Source organism: Oncorhynchus mykiss, chromosome 3 (assembly GCF_057628025.1).
Source record: "Oncorhynchus mykiss isolate SJ-2025 chromosome 3, ASM5762802v1, whole genome shotgun sequence".
In the NCBI taxonomy this organism is placed as follows: Eukaryota; Metazoa; Chordata; class Actinopteri; order Salmoniformes; family Salmonidae; genus Oncorhynchus; species Oncorhynchus mykiss.
In genome coordinates, this window is record NC_143024.1 from 42225001 (window position 1) to 42241195 (window position 16195).

The 16195-nt window shown below is 42.4% G+C and overlaps 2 protein-coding genes across 4 annotated transcripts in view; both read left to right on the top strand.

Moving 5' to 3' along the window:
• cd209 (CD209 molecule) overlaps positions 1 to 2095 on the top strand; it is a 3794-nt gene extending 1699 nt beyond the window's left edge. The window contains 3 exon segments of the mRNA NM_001124633.1: positions 596 to 747; positions 830 to 951; positions 1279 to 2095. Coding sequence (NP_001118105.1) covers positions 596 to 747; positions 830 to 951; positions 1279 to 1441 — 437 coding nt within the window. The 3' untranslated portion in view covers positions 1442 to 2095.
• A 1321-nt stretch (positions 2096 to 3416) lies between these two features.
• cops7a (COP9 constitutive photomorphogenic homolog subunit 7A) lies at positions 3417 to 14688 on the top strand. Of its 3 annotated transcripts, none has more exons than XM_021595817.3 (8): positions 3417 to 3690; positions 5089 to 5211; positions 5350 to 5425; positions 6431 to 6519; positions 8473 to 8675; positions 9005 to 9110; positions 9904 to 10073; positions 14116 to 14688. In XM_021595817.3, the coding sequence occupies exons 2-8, from the start codon at positions 5089 to 5091 to the stop codon at positions 14153 to 14155; spliced, it is 807 nt and encodes a 268-aa protein (XP_021451492.1). In that variant the 5' UTR covers positions 3417 to 3690; the 3' UTR covers positions 14156 to 14688. The 3 variants fall into 3 exon arrangements, with proteins under 3 accessions (XP_021451492.1, XP_021451497.1, XP_090085425.1); XM_021595822.3 differs by having other exon boundaries at positions 3524 to 3690; positions 5008 to 5211; XM_090229299.1 differs by having other exon boundaries at positions 3591 to 3690; positions 5040 to 5211.
• The last annotated feature ends 1507 nt before the right edge of the window (positions 14689 to 16195 follow it).

Below are 16195 nucleotides of genomic sequence, written 5' to 3' on the forward strand. Positions count from 1 at the left end.
GTAATTCAGAGTGGATAGATATTTTAGACAACTGTCGTTCACTGTTACACTATTCCACGTAAGAAATGGTGCACTGTAAAGGGGTTGCCGTGAAGTTAACAGTTACTTACAGGCATCTGTCAACTATATATTTTAAATTGATGCGGCACTACTACATACCAGTTAAGTTGGTCCAGCACTCTCACTAAAGGGTGCAACAATACCATGCATACCATGCACCCACTAGTGGTCAAAAGCTTTTTTGGTGCTCCAAGAATACGGTACAGTACTGTATTCTATGGGACGGAATTACAGTACCATTCCAAATACAGCAATCCTTTCCCTGACCACAAAATGTTCCCACAATGCAGCATAATTTACAGTATGCTGCAGTAAAACGTTTCACAGTATTTTACTGTTGATAATACCCCAAATGACCATATCAATTACAGTGTTACTTTACAGTGTGCACTATACAGTATACATAAGACATTAATTCCCCATGCATATTCACTCATCTGTCTGCCTTTGTCCTTTTCATCTTCACATATTCATCTCTTTTAACTCTCTATTCCTGTTCTCCTCCTCTTCTCTTTCTCCTCTCATCTTCTCACAGTAAGGAAGTGTAGGGAGTGTCCTGAGGGCTGGATTCATGTAGATGAGAAATGTTACTCCTTCAGCAATGACAAGATGGACTGGCCGAGCAGCAGAGACAGTTGTACTTCCCTGGGCAGCCACCTTACCATCCTGCACAGCAAGAAACAGCATGTAAGATAGTGTCTGTGTGTGTGTGTGTGTATTTGTGCATGCGAATTCCACGCATTGTAGCCATAACTGTCCTTGCTTGTAGGACGCTCTGGAAAAAGAGGCCCGGAGGATTGGCGGGTTTGACTACCACTTCTGGATTGGCCTATCAGATATAGAGAAGGAAGGGGATTGGAGATGGGTGGACAACACAACACTGACAAACAAGTACGTGAAGCTCATTCGAAATAATCCACCATCACGTGTTTTAATAAGAGGGAGGCAAATAGTTACTTTTCTACACTGTCTCATTCCCTTGCTCCCTTTCTCAATTGTTATTTTCCTTCTTCTTCTTTCATTCTATTCTCTTGTTCCCTCTTTTTCTACCTCTTTCCCTAACTGCCTCCCTCCTTTTGTTTTTGGCCTTAATTTCTCTCTCTCTCCCTTACTCCCTCTCCCCTTACCCCCTCTCTTTCTCCCCCTCAACCCTTCTGTCTCTTTCTCTCTCTCTCTCACCATCTCTCTCTCGCTCCTCTCTCCCTGTCTCTCTTTCAGGTATTGGAATGAGTATAGCTCTGAGCCTGACAATCACCAGTCAGGAGGATCACATGGGGAAGACTGTGCCACCTTGGACAGCCATTCGCAGACCTGGTTTGACGTACCGTGTGACAACATCTACAAACGCATTTGTCAGATGGATGCCATTCGGCTAGACTGAATCACAGGACTAAAACGAAGCCATGAACTTCCCGCTCATCTCGAGCCGCCATCCACATATTCATGAACGATGGCAATGTTGTCTTAAATAGTTTATCCTTTTTCTGTCTTTCAAGCGATATGAGATGTTTTAGTGCAAATGAAAAGCGCTATAAAAGTGAAATCACAGTTTTTACTGGGAACTGAACTCGGTTATGGATCAGATTTATTCACCTACACTGCCAAGTGTGCGTATTACTTTTCTCGGAAACCATAAAGCAAAATGGGACAGGAGAGGTTAAGAGAAGGACTAAGATATTGAACGTCAAGACGAGATGAATTATAGTTTTATGGTATAGGTAGTTTCATGAAAAGTTCATTCCGTACTGAAAATAACAGATGCAAACATCTAGCAAATCTGGCACCTTCTGCAAGGAGAATTTAAATTCCTGCACTCAATTTAGTAAATCAGTTACTGCAATCAAGGAGGTAGATGCTCTAATCAACTCTGCTGCTTGCCAAACGGATTGCTGTGATACTTTTGAGCAATCTGCATGCTTTTTGTTTTGTGTGTGACCTGTACAGAAATCTCCAAAATGTACTGTATTGCTGCACTAACCATGAACATGTATTCCTGAGAGTTAATGTGTCAATAAAAACTGTATTTTCAAATGAATTACTTTTCCTCTGATGTTTCTTTCTGGTTTGTGTCTGGGTTTTTTCCAGTGTATGTTACATTTTACTGGAAATAAAAAAAAAAATGTTTGAAAAGATTTTGGCGAACATCTCTTGCTTTCTCCAGTGTCTTTGCTCATCCATTGTTTTATTGTTCAATGATGTAGCCTGAAAAATGAATGCGTTTTCATGTTTTTTTTGTAGTTTTTTTTTACACATTTAAACACATTTCTTTGCTGAAATTATGTTTTTTAATTCGTATTTCTAAGAGAAGACAGAATAAGAGCTTTGGGTGGGTGGGTAATATCCAGGCAAAAGACATGGAACTGTATGGAAGGGAGTTTAGCCCAATGGTAGCTATTCCTGTAAATCCACCATGGCTACTCCCACCTCCAGTAGTGGATCTAGAAGTGTTGGAGAGACTACAGAAAGATAGGGCGGGTGCTGATCCATCTGATTTGTTGAAGAGACGTCTTAATACTGTGTTTCAGGATTCTGTGGCCATTTACACAGATGGTTCAAAAGATCCAAGGACAGGAAGTACTGGGTCAGCATTTGTAGTGCAGGAATGTGGGGTGGCAGTCAGGAAACGAATTAGAGATCATCTGGCTGTATATACAGCGGAGCTGATGGCCATACTGTTGGCCTGGCAGTGGGTGGAGGAAGTCAAGCCAGACAGAGTAGTTGCTCTTATTCATGGGCAGTGTTGATGAGTCTCCAGTCATTTAGCTCATGTAGTAGACAAGACCTGCTTTATGAGGAGCAGATAAACAGATAAGACTTACTTGGGTCCCAGTCGATGTGGGGGTGGAGGGGAACGACGCAGTTGATGTACTGGCTAAACAAGCACTTATTAGCGGGGATGTTGATGTTGTAGTTTCAACAAGCCTGATATGGACAGTGATGGTGCAGAGATGGCAGGGACAGTGGAATAGAGATACTAAGGGCAGGCATTTATTTCAAGTACAGAGGAAAGTTGGGGAGGGGAGGACGTTTTTTTGTACAATATTAAGGGTGGGTCACAGCCAGTTGAATAAGACCTTAAAAGTGATAGGAAAGCATTCAACAGGAAAGTGTGATTATTGTCAGGAAACAGAGACCGTGGAGCATGTATTGCTACAGTGTGGGCAGTATCAGAGGCAAAGAGAGAGGCTGATATCTAGTGTGAGGGAGAAGGGAATACAGAAAATGAGTTTAGATAGTATATTGAGTAGAACGTCATTAGACATAGTCTCAAATATTTGGTTATCTATTTTTAGAGAAACGGGGCTGCCAGATAGGATTTAGTTTCTCCCTGTCTCGGGCCCACACTCCAGTACTCCAGTACAGGAGGTGGCGGCAATGCACCATAACGTTGGATGCAAATCGCCGATAAACCACATCAAAGAAGATACTATTTGCCACAAGATGGCACTATTTTAAAAGCAACAATCTGGTCCGTTCAGTCCCTTGTCAGTCAAGACAAACACTCCCCTCCTCCTTTTCACGTTTCGCCCAATGAGCAGTGATGTTCTCCTTTGTTGTTAAACGTGCACTGACGGCGGAACTGAGGGATTCGGGGGACAGGCTATCAACTTGAGTTAGCTTACCAATAAGGTAATTTGTTGCTTTTATTTTCTATGGACAAATGTGTAAACTAGTTTTAAATAAAGGTAATCGCATGGTTGCCCTTGCGTCATTTAGCTACGTTAGAGTTGAGTCGGTAGACAACCGAAAAACAGGAAGAGGCCTAACGTTCCAGCTTTACGGTCATGCCTCGAGCTGTAGTGGTAACGTTAGCAGCAGCTAGCATGACTCCTCATAGTCATGCTGTAGTAAGCTAGCTCTTATGTGCTAGTTTTGCTACAACAGTTGGTCAAACTTTAGCAATCTTTTTAGTTTGATTCTTTTTTAAGTATCGTTTCGATTGTAAATCTACCACAAAGAGCTAGTGAACTAGCTCCCTTCTAGGCTAGCATGCAATCGGTTGTTCATGACTGTGTGACATAAAAAAAAATACACAAGACCGTGTGACGTTAGCTAGCCAACTTTACTACTAGTCAGAAAATCGGTCCCTGCCCTGGGACTCAGCATTGAATGAACTTGACTCAAAACACTCCACACTAGGGCCAAGTTTAGTAGGTCGAACGATGCAGATATAATTGATCTGACATGATTCCTTATTTTACATGTCAGTCAATATTTTCCACAACATTGTTCCCTAAGCTAGCCTATAGTAGCCGACTAGTTGAGTGTAATAGGCTACATTGTGAAGTAGTAGCTAAGTGTGCAAAGTCATGGTTATCTGACAATGGCATGGAGTGTCCTAGTGCCCAGCCTAGGAAGGTTACTACTACGTAGCTAGCTAGGCTATTTATAAGTAATGTGGTGTCTGGCTATTATTCTCACAAAATAGCACAGTATATCAAATACAAATAGGATAGATCTCAAATTCTCAGTGCTTTTAGTAGGGCCAATTTCATATTCAAATTAAGCTAGGCCTATTTAATTATGTAAAATGATAATCTGTGTTTGTGACTGGCTTTGGCCAGAAGGGTGTTTTTCAAAGCACTTGCCTACACATCAGTTTGAGAGGGAAAATTGAATTACTGACTTGGAGTCTTGCCACAAGGGCTATTTGTGTAATTGTTTTGGTTAGACAGAGCTACATGCATACATTAACAGAGCATTGAAGTTGTCTTGCTATTTAAAAGAAGCTGATCAGCCTCTTAAATGTAAGATATGCAGTATTAACGGTTCATTGAAGGTCAACAATTGTATTCAAGACAATTTTAAGTCTTCACTTTTTTCCTTTCCTCCCTCCCCTCTCTCCCCCCATTCTCTCACTGTCTTGCATTTTCTGTCATTATTTCTCTTATCCTGATTTCGTCTTTCTCCTACTCACTTCTGTTTGCCTTCTGTCTTTTTTGCTAGTTCTCTCTCTTGCCTTCTGTCTTTTTTGCTAGTTCTCTCTCTTGCACACTCTCTCTCACTCTCTGTCTCTCTATCTCTCAGATGGAGGTAGAGCAGCTCCTCTCTCTCTCAGGCCCGGCGTTGGCCCAGGCAATAAGTTCTCTGCTGGAGACACCAGGCCTCTACGTGTTCTCAGACATCCTTGAGCTGCCCAACGTCAGAGAGGTAACACACACACAAACAAGCACACAGTCACAGCTGACCTCAAGGCACAGCTCTCACTGGAGGTGGTATAGCTAGAGACCCTAACAAGCCCCCTCTATCTGTCCCCCCACCCACTTTCTTCTCCTACTCTACCCCAAGCTGGAGACAGGCCCGCACGCTCCAGTGTATCAGCTACTCAACCTCTTCGCCTATGGAACCTACTGTGACTATAAAGGTACGAGTGTGGCAGGCAGCGGTGCTGTGTGAATAAGTCATGTAGTGGCCCTGGAGCTGTTTTATTATTAGCAGTATTTCTCTCCCTGCTCATCGGCCCTGCAGGCCAGGCAACTCATCAATGTTGTAGGTTGTCATAGCCCCCAATCATTTACAGAGTCAACCACAAGACTTTATTTGACCCTATACGAGGAGCCAAGTGACAATGTTTGGCACGGCAGAGGTTGCGTCCCCAATAACCTCTCCTTTCTCAAGAAGTATGCACTTGTTCACTTTCCTTCGGGGATTTGGAATTAAAGAACTGGTATATGGAAACTCCCGCTAGCATTCCTGGTGGAAAAAAATGGGGTCCCCAGAACTTCTGGTGGAAGAAATGGGGTGCCCGCCGAAACAGTTGACTATCACTGCTTTAGCCTGCCTACACCAATCCAATGCTTTTAAATTTGTGGGGAATAGGGAACAAGTGCACACTTTAGGAGGAAGGTGAGCTCATTGGGACTCAACCAGGGACAGACTTCTCTGACGTTTTGTTAGACATTCGTAGTGGTTGTAATTTGTTGCATTTTCACAAACTGCCAAATGAAATCCTGAATACCCTTTGAAATACCGGAATATGCAAAGGACTTGTCATTCTTAAGCAACACATTTATGTAACAAGACTTCATAAGAGACGAGCAAAACGGAAGAGAGAAATACAAATCTTGTTATGTCAACACATACCGTATTCACTTTCATAGTGCTTTTTAGAATTGCAAAATGGAGCACAGAGGAATACTCAAGTTTTTTTTTTTTAAGCATCCACATGCGCAGGCTCACACACACACTCAAATTATTTTTCATTGTATTCCCTTGTGTAATTCAGCAGGCAGCAGCAGTTTCTGCCTGGACAGGAGCCTGTACGCTTGTTTGTAGGGATGTTTCCCTGTCATAATGTGTCCCTTTTCTGTTGCTCTTTCGCTGTCTTGTTTCTTTTCCTTGTCTGTTTGTGGTATGTTAATTATTTCAGAGAGGGCAGCCTCTCTCCCAGAGTTGACCCCAGCCCAGAGGAACAAACTCCGTCACCTCTCCATCATCAGTCTGGCATCTAATCTCAAGGTAGAGTTCCACACATTCATCTGGTTTTAAATTCCTTACCCTGCTAGATTTAGTACGCTCAATGGGGGTCACTCACATTATAATTGTAGAATAATTTAGAATGATATGTAATATAATGATAGCCATCATCCGTTTTCCATTTAATCTGAAGGTAACGCTCTCTGGATTTATCTTGTCTAGTTTTTCTGTGTATTTTGTTATTAAATGATTGCCGGTCGAAAAAATAATTATGGCAGTGTTTCCATGGACTCTAATGGCCTACCTACAACGGTAGTTCTAACAATACTCAGCAAGCTTCAGTGCCAAAAATAGCAAGCAATTTGCTCAACTTTTATTTTGATGATGTGGTTATGAGACAACTTGCTTTGTAACTCTGACACATGGACAAGATAAATGACTCTGTGTTGTGAAGGACTTTAAGAGCCTGTCTGTGATGTGGTTTAATTTTTATTTATATCACATAGATGAGAATGATAGCGGCTGAGATTGAAATCATTATGAGATACTGGCTAGATACTGTGTTAAGTATTCTGTCCTTTCTTCTCTGAGCTCTGTCTCTCTATGTGTTTGTTGCTCCCTGTTGTCTATTCATCTAACTCTCATTTCGAGCCCATCCACATTCCATTTTTTTTTTTTTTTTACCTCCCTCTGCCGTCTCTCTTCCTACCTTGCTTTCACCCATATCTCATTTTCTCCACTCTCCCCAATAAATAATTGATTGATTCATTTCTCTCTTTCTCTATTATTCTCCCTTCTCCCTCCCTCCCCCATTTCTCTCTGGTATTTCTCTTCCCGTCTTATTTTTGATACTGTCATAAGTATAAGTATGCCACATTGAACCTCTGTATGGGCACACCTTAACGCACAGATTCACCCGTTCAAATGTTATATCGTTATACCTCTGTGCAATGTTCTGTTGATTCCCGGGGTCATTTCAGGTTTTCGTGTGTATCTCAGTTATTTGCCGGCTGTATTTCTGTCTGCTTTAACGGCGAATAGCTCTGATGCACGTGAAAACATGACATGACCCCGGGAATCGACAGAACATTGCTCAGAGATGCACAAAAAAATATTCAAAATGGGTGAATCTATCCTTGAATTGCCCAATAAAGACTTGTTAAAGCCCCATCACTCTGTCTAATAAATCAATGTTTATTTAATGAAAATAACTACAAAATATATGTTTTATAATTTATTTCCCCGAGCCTCCTTTGGCCCTTGAAATGCTCAGTTTGATCGTGTGGGCTTTAGGAAACAAATTTGAAGATTTACATACACCGCCCTGATTGGCTGATAAGATGGTCTAGAGCCCACTCCCTTACCCAGATGAACAGTCATTGGTCTATATAATCATATCACAATGTGACATCATGATGTGGCCCAAAGAAAATCCATCCCACCTGAACAGGCTGAAATTCCAAGCATTTTTTTCAAACAGCTTTTATACAAAGGTCATCATAATTTTCACAATTTCTGAATTTCCGACCTCATAGTACGGAAATATATAAATAAATAAAAGTTACATCCATTTTTTTTTACTGCACTGCCCCTTTAAAACTTTAAACTCCCCTCTATCTCTGGTAGCTATTTTGATGTAATGGTTTTGTACATTTATGTTGACCCGCCCTTCCTTCCTATACCCCTCTCTCTTACCTTTCCATTCCTCACTCTTACATCATCTCTTCTCTCTCCTCACTGAAGTAATAAAGAGCATCTCAAATTCACCATATTTCTCTCTCCCTCTCTGTACCAGATAACTTCTGTTGACCCAACATAGAAGAATTTGACATTCTCTCTTGCCCTCTCTCTGTCCCCACCACCCTCGCTCGACTCCCTCCTCACTAACGTCATAAAGAGCATCTAAAATGCAACATCTCTCTCTCCCTGTGCCTGTTCACTTCTATTGACCCAACGTAATATAATTTGACATTCTCTGTCTCCCTCTTCCCCCAGTGCCTGCCCTACTCCCTGCTCCTGCAGCAGCTGGAGCTGAAGAACGTGCGGGAGCTGGAGGACCTGCTGATTGAGGCGGTCTACTGTGACATCATTCAGGGCAAGCTGGACCAGAGGAACCAGCAGGTGGAGGTGGACTGCAGCGTGGGCCGAGACCTGGGGCCCAATGAGCTGCCCAACATAGCCAACACACTGCAGGAGTGGTTAGTTAGTGATATGTGTGTGCGAAGAGCAGTGCTAGAAGTGCCATTTCAGTTTACTTCGTGAATTGAAATGGAATTGACTCCAACCCAGCTCTGTGTGTGTGTGTGCGTGTGTGTGTGTGTTTGTGGGACGAAGTTGAACTTTATTTATAGAACACATTTCTTATAGTGGATGCATAACCAATACGCTTTTTAAACGAGACAAATTCAAATAGTAAACAATAAAATAACAGTGGACATGATAGAGGCAATAAATAAGATGTATAGAATGGGATATAAAATAGATAGTATGATCATTCATATCAGTGTCTAAATAATCTGTCTCTCAGGTGTTCAGGGTGTGAGGCGGTCCTGTGTGGGATCGAGGAGCAGGTAACCAGAGCCAACCAATACAGAGAGAGCCAGCTGAAGGTCAAAGTTCAGGTGGAGACAGAGGTTAGTACCAGTAGCCACTTTTCTCTGGGTAGAGTCAAAGATGATCTATTATGTTGACAAGATAGTCGAGTGACAGCTCTAACAATGGAAATACATGTTCTCAAAGATGGAAGGCAGGCAGGAGGAGGCGAGATCAGGTGGGTCCATTCTAGCTAATGAGAGGGCAGATGCGCGTATCAACAACAGGCACAACTCCGTTATAAAGTAGTTTTGCCACATACCGAAAGGCCATGTGTATCCACTTACATCAGTGCATTCGTAACAACTTAACCATTACGATAGCAAATTAGCTATTAAATGTTTTGTTGGCCAAAATTAACCTCAATACAAGAATTCCTCACTTTGTGGTCATATTTTCGTGGACAGGTTTTGGCTGGAGTAAACACTCACGCTAGAGGTGAAGCCATAAGCCAAACGTATACTCATTACTCAATGACCTATTTCAGTGTCCAATTTAGAGCTCTGTCCAGTGTCTTTATTGAGGCTGTGGGCCACAGGTGGCTTTTCTGTCCTCCTGAGTTGGTCTTCTCCAGCTTGAGGTAGAAGTTACTCTCTAACCTCTTCATATTAGAAAAAATAACAACACCTTAAGCTTTTCACATTACTGAGACAAACTAGTGCCAGGCTGTATTGGGGCTGGCCTGATTATGCATCCACAATAGCTGCTGGAAAGGACCTTGTAAGAAGAAAATATCCAAGCCGGCCCAGTACATTCCGAGTCGGCCTTAGTTTGAATCAGGCACATCTGTTCTAACTTCATTAGTTTACCTTTCCTTATCTCTCTCTCTCTCAGGTGTCAAACCTCCAGAAAACGCTAAAGGCCAGCTCCGCCTCACCGTCGTCCGGCCCCGCCGCCGCTGGAGCCGCATCCAATCAGGATGCAGACCAGCCGGCCGAGCCACGAGACCCCGCCTCCTCTCAGGAACCACGGCAACCGGGCAAGAAGAGTTCAAAGGTCAAAGGGTATGTAGGTCAATCCCATATTTCCATTGTTTTATTTATTTTATAGGCGTTACCATTTGATGTTGGTGGGCTATCCTCAGGGTCTTGTTCATTTGGGCAAGAAACAGTAACTATTTTTTAAACATTTCGCATCAAACCCAAAAAATAAGTCCAGGTAATACCTGTTTCAGTCCTAGGTGCCTTTTGAGCATGACCTCATCCTTCCAGGGTCACGACAGAGGTGTGGTTCAAGCCGAGGCGAGAAGAAACATTTGTGTGTTGCAAAAAAACATTCCAATCGCTTCAGATGAATTCAAATGGCACGAGTCGATTACGCAACCACTGCGTTTCATGTCATTTCGCAGCGTCTTCAACACAGTAATATTTTGGTTGTTTTTTTTACAACAAACATCCATTTAAACGCCAGCTGCCAGTGGAAGTGGGAATAGTGACTGTGTGTGTGTGTAGCGTATCTTCATTAGCCAGAGAGGCTGTGCTTTGTAGAGGTACTCACAGCGCTACCTGGGACCCTCTCTCTTCTGGGCCAATTACAACACTAAATCCTCATCTGTCCTGGATTTTAAAAAAATGTCACTGAAGTGAATAAAAAAAAATAAAAAAAAAAGAAGTTTCAGGTGCTAAAAGGAAATGTTTATTTTTTTTTTATTACATGACAGGATGAATTTTTCTGTTCCAGTTAAAGGAGTGATTATGATTCACTTACAGGGTGACAGGAAGTGGTAGGAGAGTAGTACAGTAATATAGTCATTTGTTTGCCAACATTTTAATCAAAACACCCCTGCAATAATATGTGGCAAAATGAGTTAAACCAAAGGTGAAAAAGGACATCATAAACAGACCTTGTTCATAACTGTGTTGTGTTACAACTATCATAAAACTTGAACTAAAACAGCCAGGAACTTATTTGCTTGATTTGGGAAATTGCCCAGGGACGTACAGTTGTAGCCGGAAGTTTACATGCACTTAGGTTGGAGTCATTAAAACTCGTTTTTCAACCACTCCACAAATTTCCTGTTAACAAACTATAGTTTTGGCAAGTCGGTTAGGGCATCTTCTTTGTGCATGACACAAGTCATTTTTACAACAATTGTTTACAGACAGATTATTTCACTTATAATTCACTGTATCACAATTCCAGTGGGTCAGAAGTTTACATACACTAAGTTGACTGTGCCTTTTAACAGCTTGGAAAATTCCAGAAAATGATGTCATGGCTTTAGAAGCTTCTGATAGGCTAATTGACATAATTTGAGTCAATTGGAGGTGTACCTCTGGATGTATTTCAAGGCCTACCTTCAAACTCAGTGCCTTTTTGCTTGACATCATGGGAAAATCAAAATAAATCAGCCAAGACCTCAAAAAAACAATTGTAGACCTCCACAAGTCTTGTTCATCCTTGGGAGCGATTTCCAAACGCCTGAAGGTACCACATTCATCTGTACAAACAATAGTACGCAAGTATAAACACCATGGGACCACGCAGCCGTCACACCGCTCAGGAAGGAGATGCGTGCTGTCTCATAGAGATGAACGTACTTCAGTGCGAAAAATGCAAATCAATCCCAGAACAACAGCAAAGAACCTTGTAAAGATGCTGGTCCTATATTGACATAACCTGAAAGGCCGCTCAACAAGGAAAAAGCCACCGCTCCAAAACCACCATAAAAAAAGCCAGACTACGGTTTGCAACTGCACATGGGGACAAAGATCGTACTTTTTGGAGAAATATCCTCTGGTCTGATGAAAAAAAATATATAATAGTTTGGCCATAGTTACCATTGTTATGTTTGGAGGAAAAGGGGGAGGCTTGCAAGCCGAAGAACACCATCCCAACCGTGAAGCACAGGGGTGGCAGCATCATGTTGTGTGGATACTTTGCTGCAGGAGGGACTGGTGCACTTCACAAAATAGATGGCATCATGAGGGAGGAAAATTGTGTAGGAATATTGAATCAACATCATTCAGGAAGTTAAAGCTTGGTCGTAAAGTGGACAATGACCCCAAGCATACTTCCAAAGTTGTGGAAAAATGGCTTAAGGACAACAAAGTCAAGGAATTATAGTGGCCATCACAAAGCCCTGACCTCAATGCTATAGATAATTTGTGGGCAGAATTAAAGATGTGTGTGTGAGCAAGAAGGCCTACAAACCTGACTCAGTTACACCAGCTCTGTCAGGGGGAATGGGCCAAAATTCACCCAACTTATTGTGGGAAGCTTGTGGAAGGCTACCTGAAACGTTTGACCCAAGTTAAACAATTTAAAGCTAATGCTACCAAATACTAATTGAGTGTATGTAAACTTTTGACCCACTGGGATCATTTCTCTCTACTATTATTCTGACATTTCACATTCTTAAAATTAAAGTGGTGATCCTAACTGGCCTCAGACAAGGAATTTTTACTAGGATTAAATGTCAGGAATTGTGAAAAAACTGAGTTTAAATGTATTTGGCTGAGGTGTCTGTAAACTTCCAGACTTCAACTCTATACTCCAAAGCAGGATCAATGAGTTAGCCAGAATATTTAACTAATTCATCCAGCGCCCTACACTACGAATCTGGTTTGAGGAATTGGCGAGGTAACTTAGGTCAACTCTGACTTCAACTCGGGATAACCGGTGACACGAATGTGGCTATATTTCTATAGCCAAGAATCCTTCAGAACTAACCTGCTCTGGGGCAGACTAACTCGGGGCTAACTCCTTTTATTTGAATATATTGTCTGAGCCGTGAGTTTTAAGGACCAATGAAATCACATTGCGTCGTCACCCCCTTCATTTGCTGAAGACGACTGATTTAAATATTTTATTAATCAACTTTTTTTCTGTACATTTTTAAAAAATGTTAAAATACCTATCACAGGACACATTTAGTAATGACAGAATGCATTTGAAACTTCACGCACAATAAAACATTTGTACGACTTAATCCAAATATGTTACCGAGTAAAAGGCGCTAGTTGTTTGATAAGCACACCAAAGACGGCATTACGATACATAATAAAAGGAAGACGGCACTTCTAACAGCCTATTCCCCCACCATAAGCCTGCTAAATTTGCAGGATAACTTTTCTTTCATTCTGATTTCGACACAACTGAAAATGTGACACCGACTAGCCCATGGATAGATGTTTCAGCGTTGTCTAAGTAAAGAGTTCGCCGTTCGACATGAACAAGCTCAGCTCGGGTAAGCGGCGGGCGCGCGATCAATATCCACCTTGCAACTTCGTAACATGGATGAAGGCTGAGCTGGAATGGGAAGCTAACTGAAGCTGACTAGCTTTATAAAACCCGGAGTAGATCTAGCTTGTACCGTAGTATACCCCTCTTGTACAGGATGCGAACAGGTGACTGGCGGTTCGACGTCAAGCTGACGTCATCCTCGTACCCCTCTTCTGTTTATTGAAGACAGGCGTGTATTGGAGATAAGCCTTTAAATGCCGTTTGAAGTGGGGACTGTGGACATGCTCTACCTGTTATATAATACCCTGATTTGCTCCGACCTGTAGATTTTATTCAGACAGCGTGAAATGAGTGGGGATACGGAGACGGGGAGATGAAGATTAGCGGTGGGGTCGGGATTAATACACCGGTTGGGTTGGTGTATGTGTTCTGCAGGCAGTAGTCTTACACACTAGACCAGCCACAGGCATGCATGTATTTGTAAAAAAAACGATTTTGTGATTTAGGGGACTTTTTTTCCCCCCACTGACATGTAGGGATCAACCATGTAAACTATTGTTTCTCAAACTCGGTCCAAGAGGTACATGTTTTAGTTTTTTTTGCCCTAGCACTACATTCAAATAATCAAAGCTTACTGATGCGTTTGGGAAAAAACTGATCTAGCGCGAGGTGCAGTGTGCGAAATTACCTCGGAGCCTTCGCGAGAAATGACACTGTGACACCCGCCCGAGTCTGTTAGAGACCGGCGTTTATTTGCTACAATGTGAAGCGATACCCGGGCCTTTATAAGAAACGGGCGCTTGTCGGGGACATCATCTTCGGGTAATGTAATAACTGTTCTGTTTTGTTTTTTTGTCTCAGGCTCCGTGGAAGTGGGAAGATCTGGTCCAAGTCCAACTGAAGGCAGAGAGACCCCGCTGATCCACTGTCAGATGCACGGACTGAGACACAGGTTGACAGACACATAGACCCACACAGACTCATAGACCGATAATGTGACCCATGCACAGACAGACACTGAGATTAACACACACGTTCACACATCCTTGCACGCACGGAAACACACACATATATACAGACACCGAGTCCGACAGACACACTGTCAGTGAGTGACCGACTTGACACCCATTCTGATAGGTGTGTACACACAACCAGACAGACGGACTATCTGCACTGTGTATATACACAGACCCAAACCCATTCTAACATGTACACAGAGAGAGAGAGACAGAGAATAATCTGCTCTGGGCAGAGCTTTGCTGCTGTCGGGAGAAGCAGCGCCACGGGCACTGAAACCGAATGTGTGTATGTGATGTATTCTATTGTGTTACACTTTTTGTTTGTTTGTATTTTTTTTTCTGCTGAGGATTGAGTTGAGACGTGTATAAAATCAGGATATGAATTGTTGGTAATAAATTGAACCCCCTCTATTCATTTAGTATCAGTCTGTGTTACTGTTTTTTGTGCATACTTCAAAGTGCAACTGGAGGTTGCATCACTAGCTAAATGTTAACTCACAGAAGGGGGATATCTGTGTTAGGTCAGACCCTTAATTAGGTTATCCCCAAAGAGACTAATATATTAGAGTGCTGGAACTACCCCTGTGATCAGTTGGCTTGGTTACACACACACACACCTCATTTTCCCTGTCACATACACGCATCAGACACACACACAGGGCGTTCATATTTGATATCGCTACATTTTGCCCAAAGCTTCTATTTCACCGTCAAAATTGCCTGTCTGGATTGTCTGCCCCCTCCCCCATCACACGCTCCACATTTAATTTTTCACATTCATCCTGTCCGTGTCTCTTTCTCGCTCGCTGTCTTTCGTTCTCTCTCCTCAGTCTCCCTCTGTTTTCTCTAAAAACCCTATCCTGCATGACGTTAATGGTAGCTATTAACTCCCATGACACCCACAGAGAGAGAAAAGTGGGATGGAGAGACAGGGAAATGATCCTATTCCGTTAACCCCATTTCCGCCATCTTCCCAACTTTCTTTCTCCCCCTTTCTGTCTCTCTCTCTCGTTCTCCCCCCGCTTTAAATAGCTGTGTTAATTTCAGTCAGTGTGATTGAGCTTTACTGTTTCACAGTTTGCTCGGATCCTACCAGATGGGAGCTGTGAATTCTAGCAGCTGTCACCTAGGTGTCGCAGCGGTCTAAGGCGCTGCATCTCAGAGCAAGAGGCGTCACTGCAGTCCCTGGTTCGAATCCAGGCTGCATCACATCCGGCTGTGATTGGGAGTCCCGTAGGGCGGTGCACAATTGGCCCAGTGTTGTCTGGGTTTGGACTGGGTTAGGCCCCTCATTGTAAATAAGAATTTGTTCTTAACTGACTTGCCTAGTTAAATAAAGATATAATTTTTTTTTTATGAAAGAAAAGTGTGTGTTTATGTACGCGTGGCTGTGAGAGGGATATTGTGTGCGTAAAACCTCAGATGTGACTTTGCGTGTGTATACCTAACTGTGTGTCCTTCCTTAAACACAGATACTATGGAATACTACAGGGTCAGCTAGTTGGACTTACAATCAACCAGTAGTTAACTTTGGAGTGGACTTCAGCCAATCAATTACTTTGATCGATCATTAAAATGCCCAGAGGAAATGAAAAAGCAACAGCAGACACTGTCCATCTTTCTGGTCTCTCTCACGCTGCCGCAGCTTGCTAATACTTCCAGTAAATTTAGGATTTTCTATGGGTACGCCTCAAAAGTGTAAAGTGCCTTGCTCTCCTGTGTCTTATTACAGATGTGAAAACACATTCAAGTTTAGGATGATGTAGTGTTGCCCTGACCAGCATCACCTGACCTAGGATAACATTTAGAAGAAGAGAGATGACATCATAATCAGGAAGTATAACTGCACCAGTGCCATATATTTATAGTTCAATACATGGCTCTGATATCTAAATATATGGCTCTGATCTGCAGTAGAAGCC

Coding starts and splice junctions, on each gene's coding strand:
- cops7a (XM_021595817.3), top strand. CDS start 5,089: ATGGAGGTAGAGCAGCTCCTCTCTCTCTCAGGCCCGGCGTTGGCCCAG. Junction 8,676..9,004: donor GCCAACACACTGCAGGAGTG/GTTAGTTAGTGA, acceptor TCTGTCTCTCAG/GTGTTCAGGGTGTGAGGCGG. Junction 10,074..14,115: donor AAGAGTTCAAAGGTCAAAGG/GTATGTAGGTCA, acceptor TTTTTGTCTCAG/GCTCCGTGGAAGTGGGAAGA.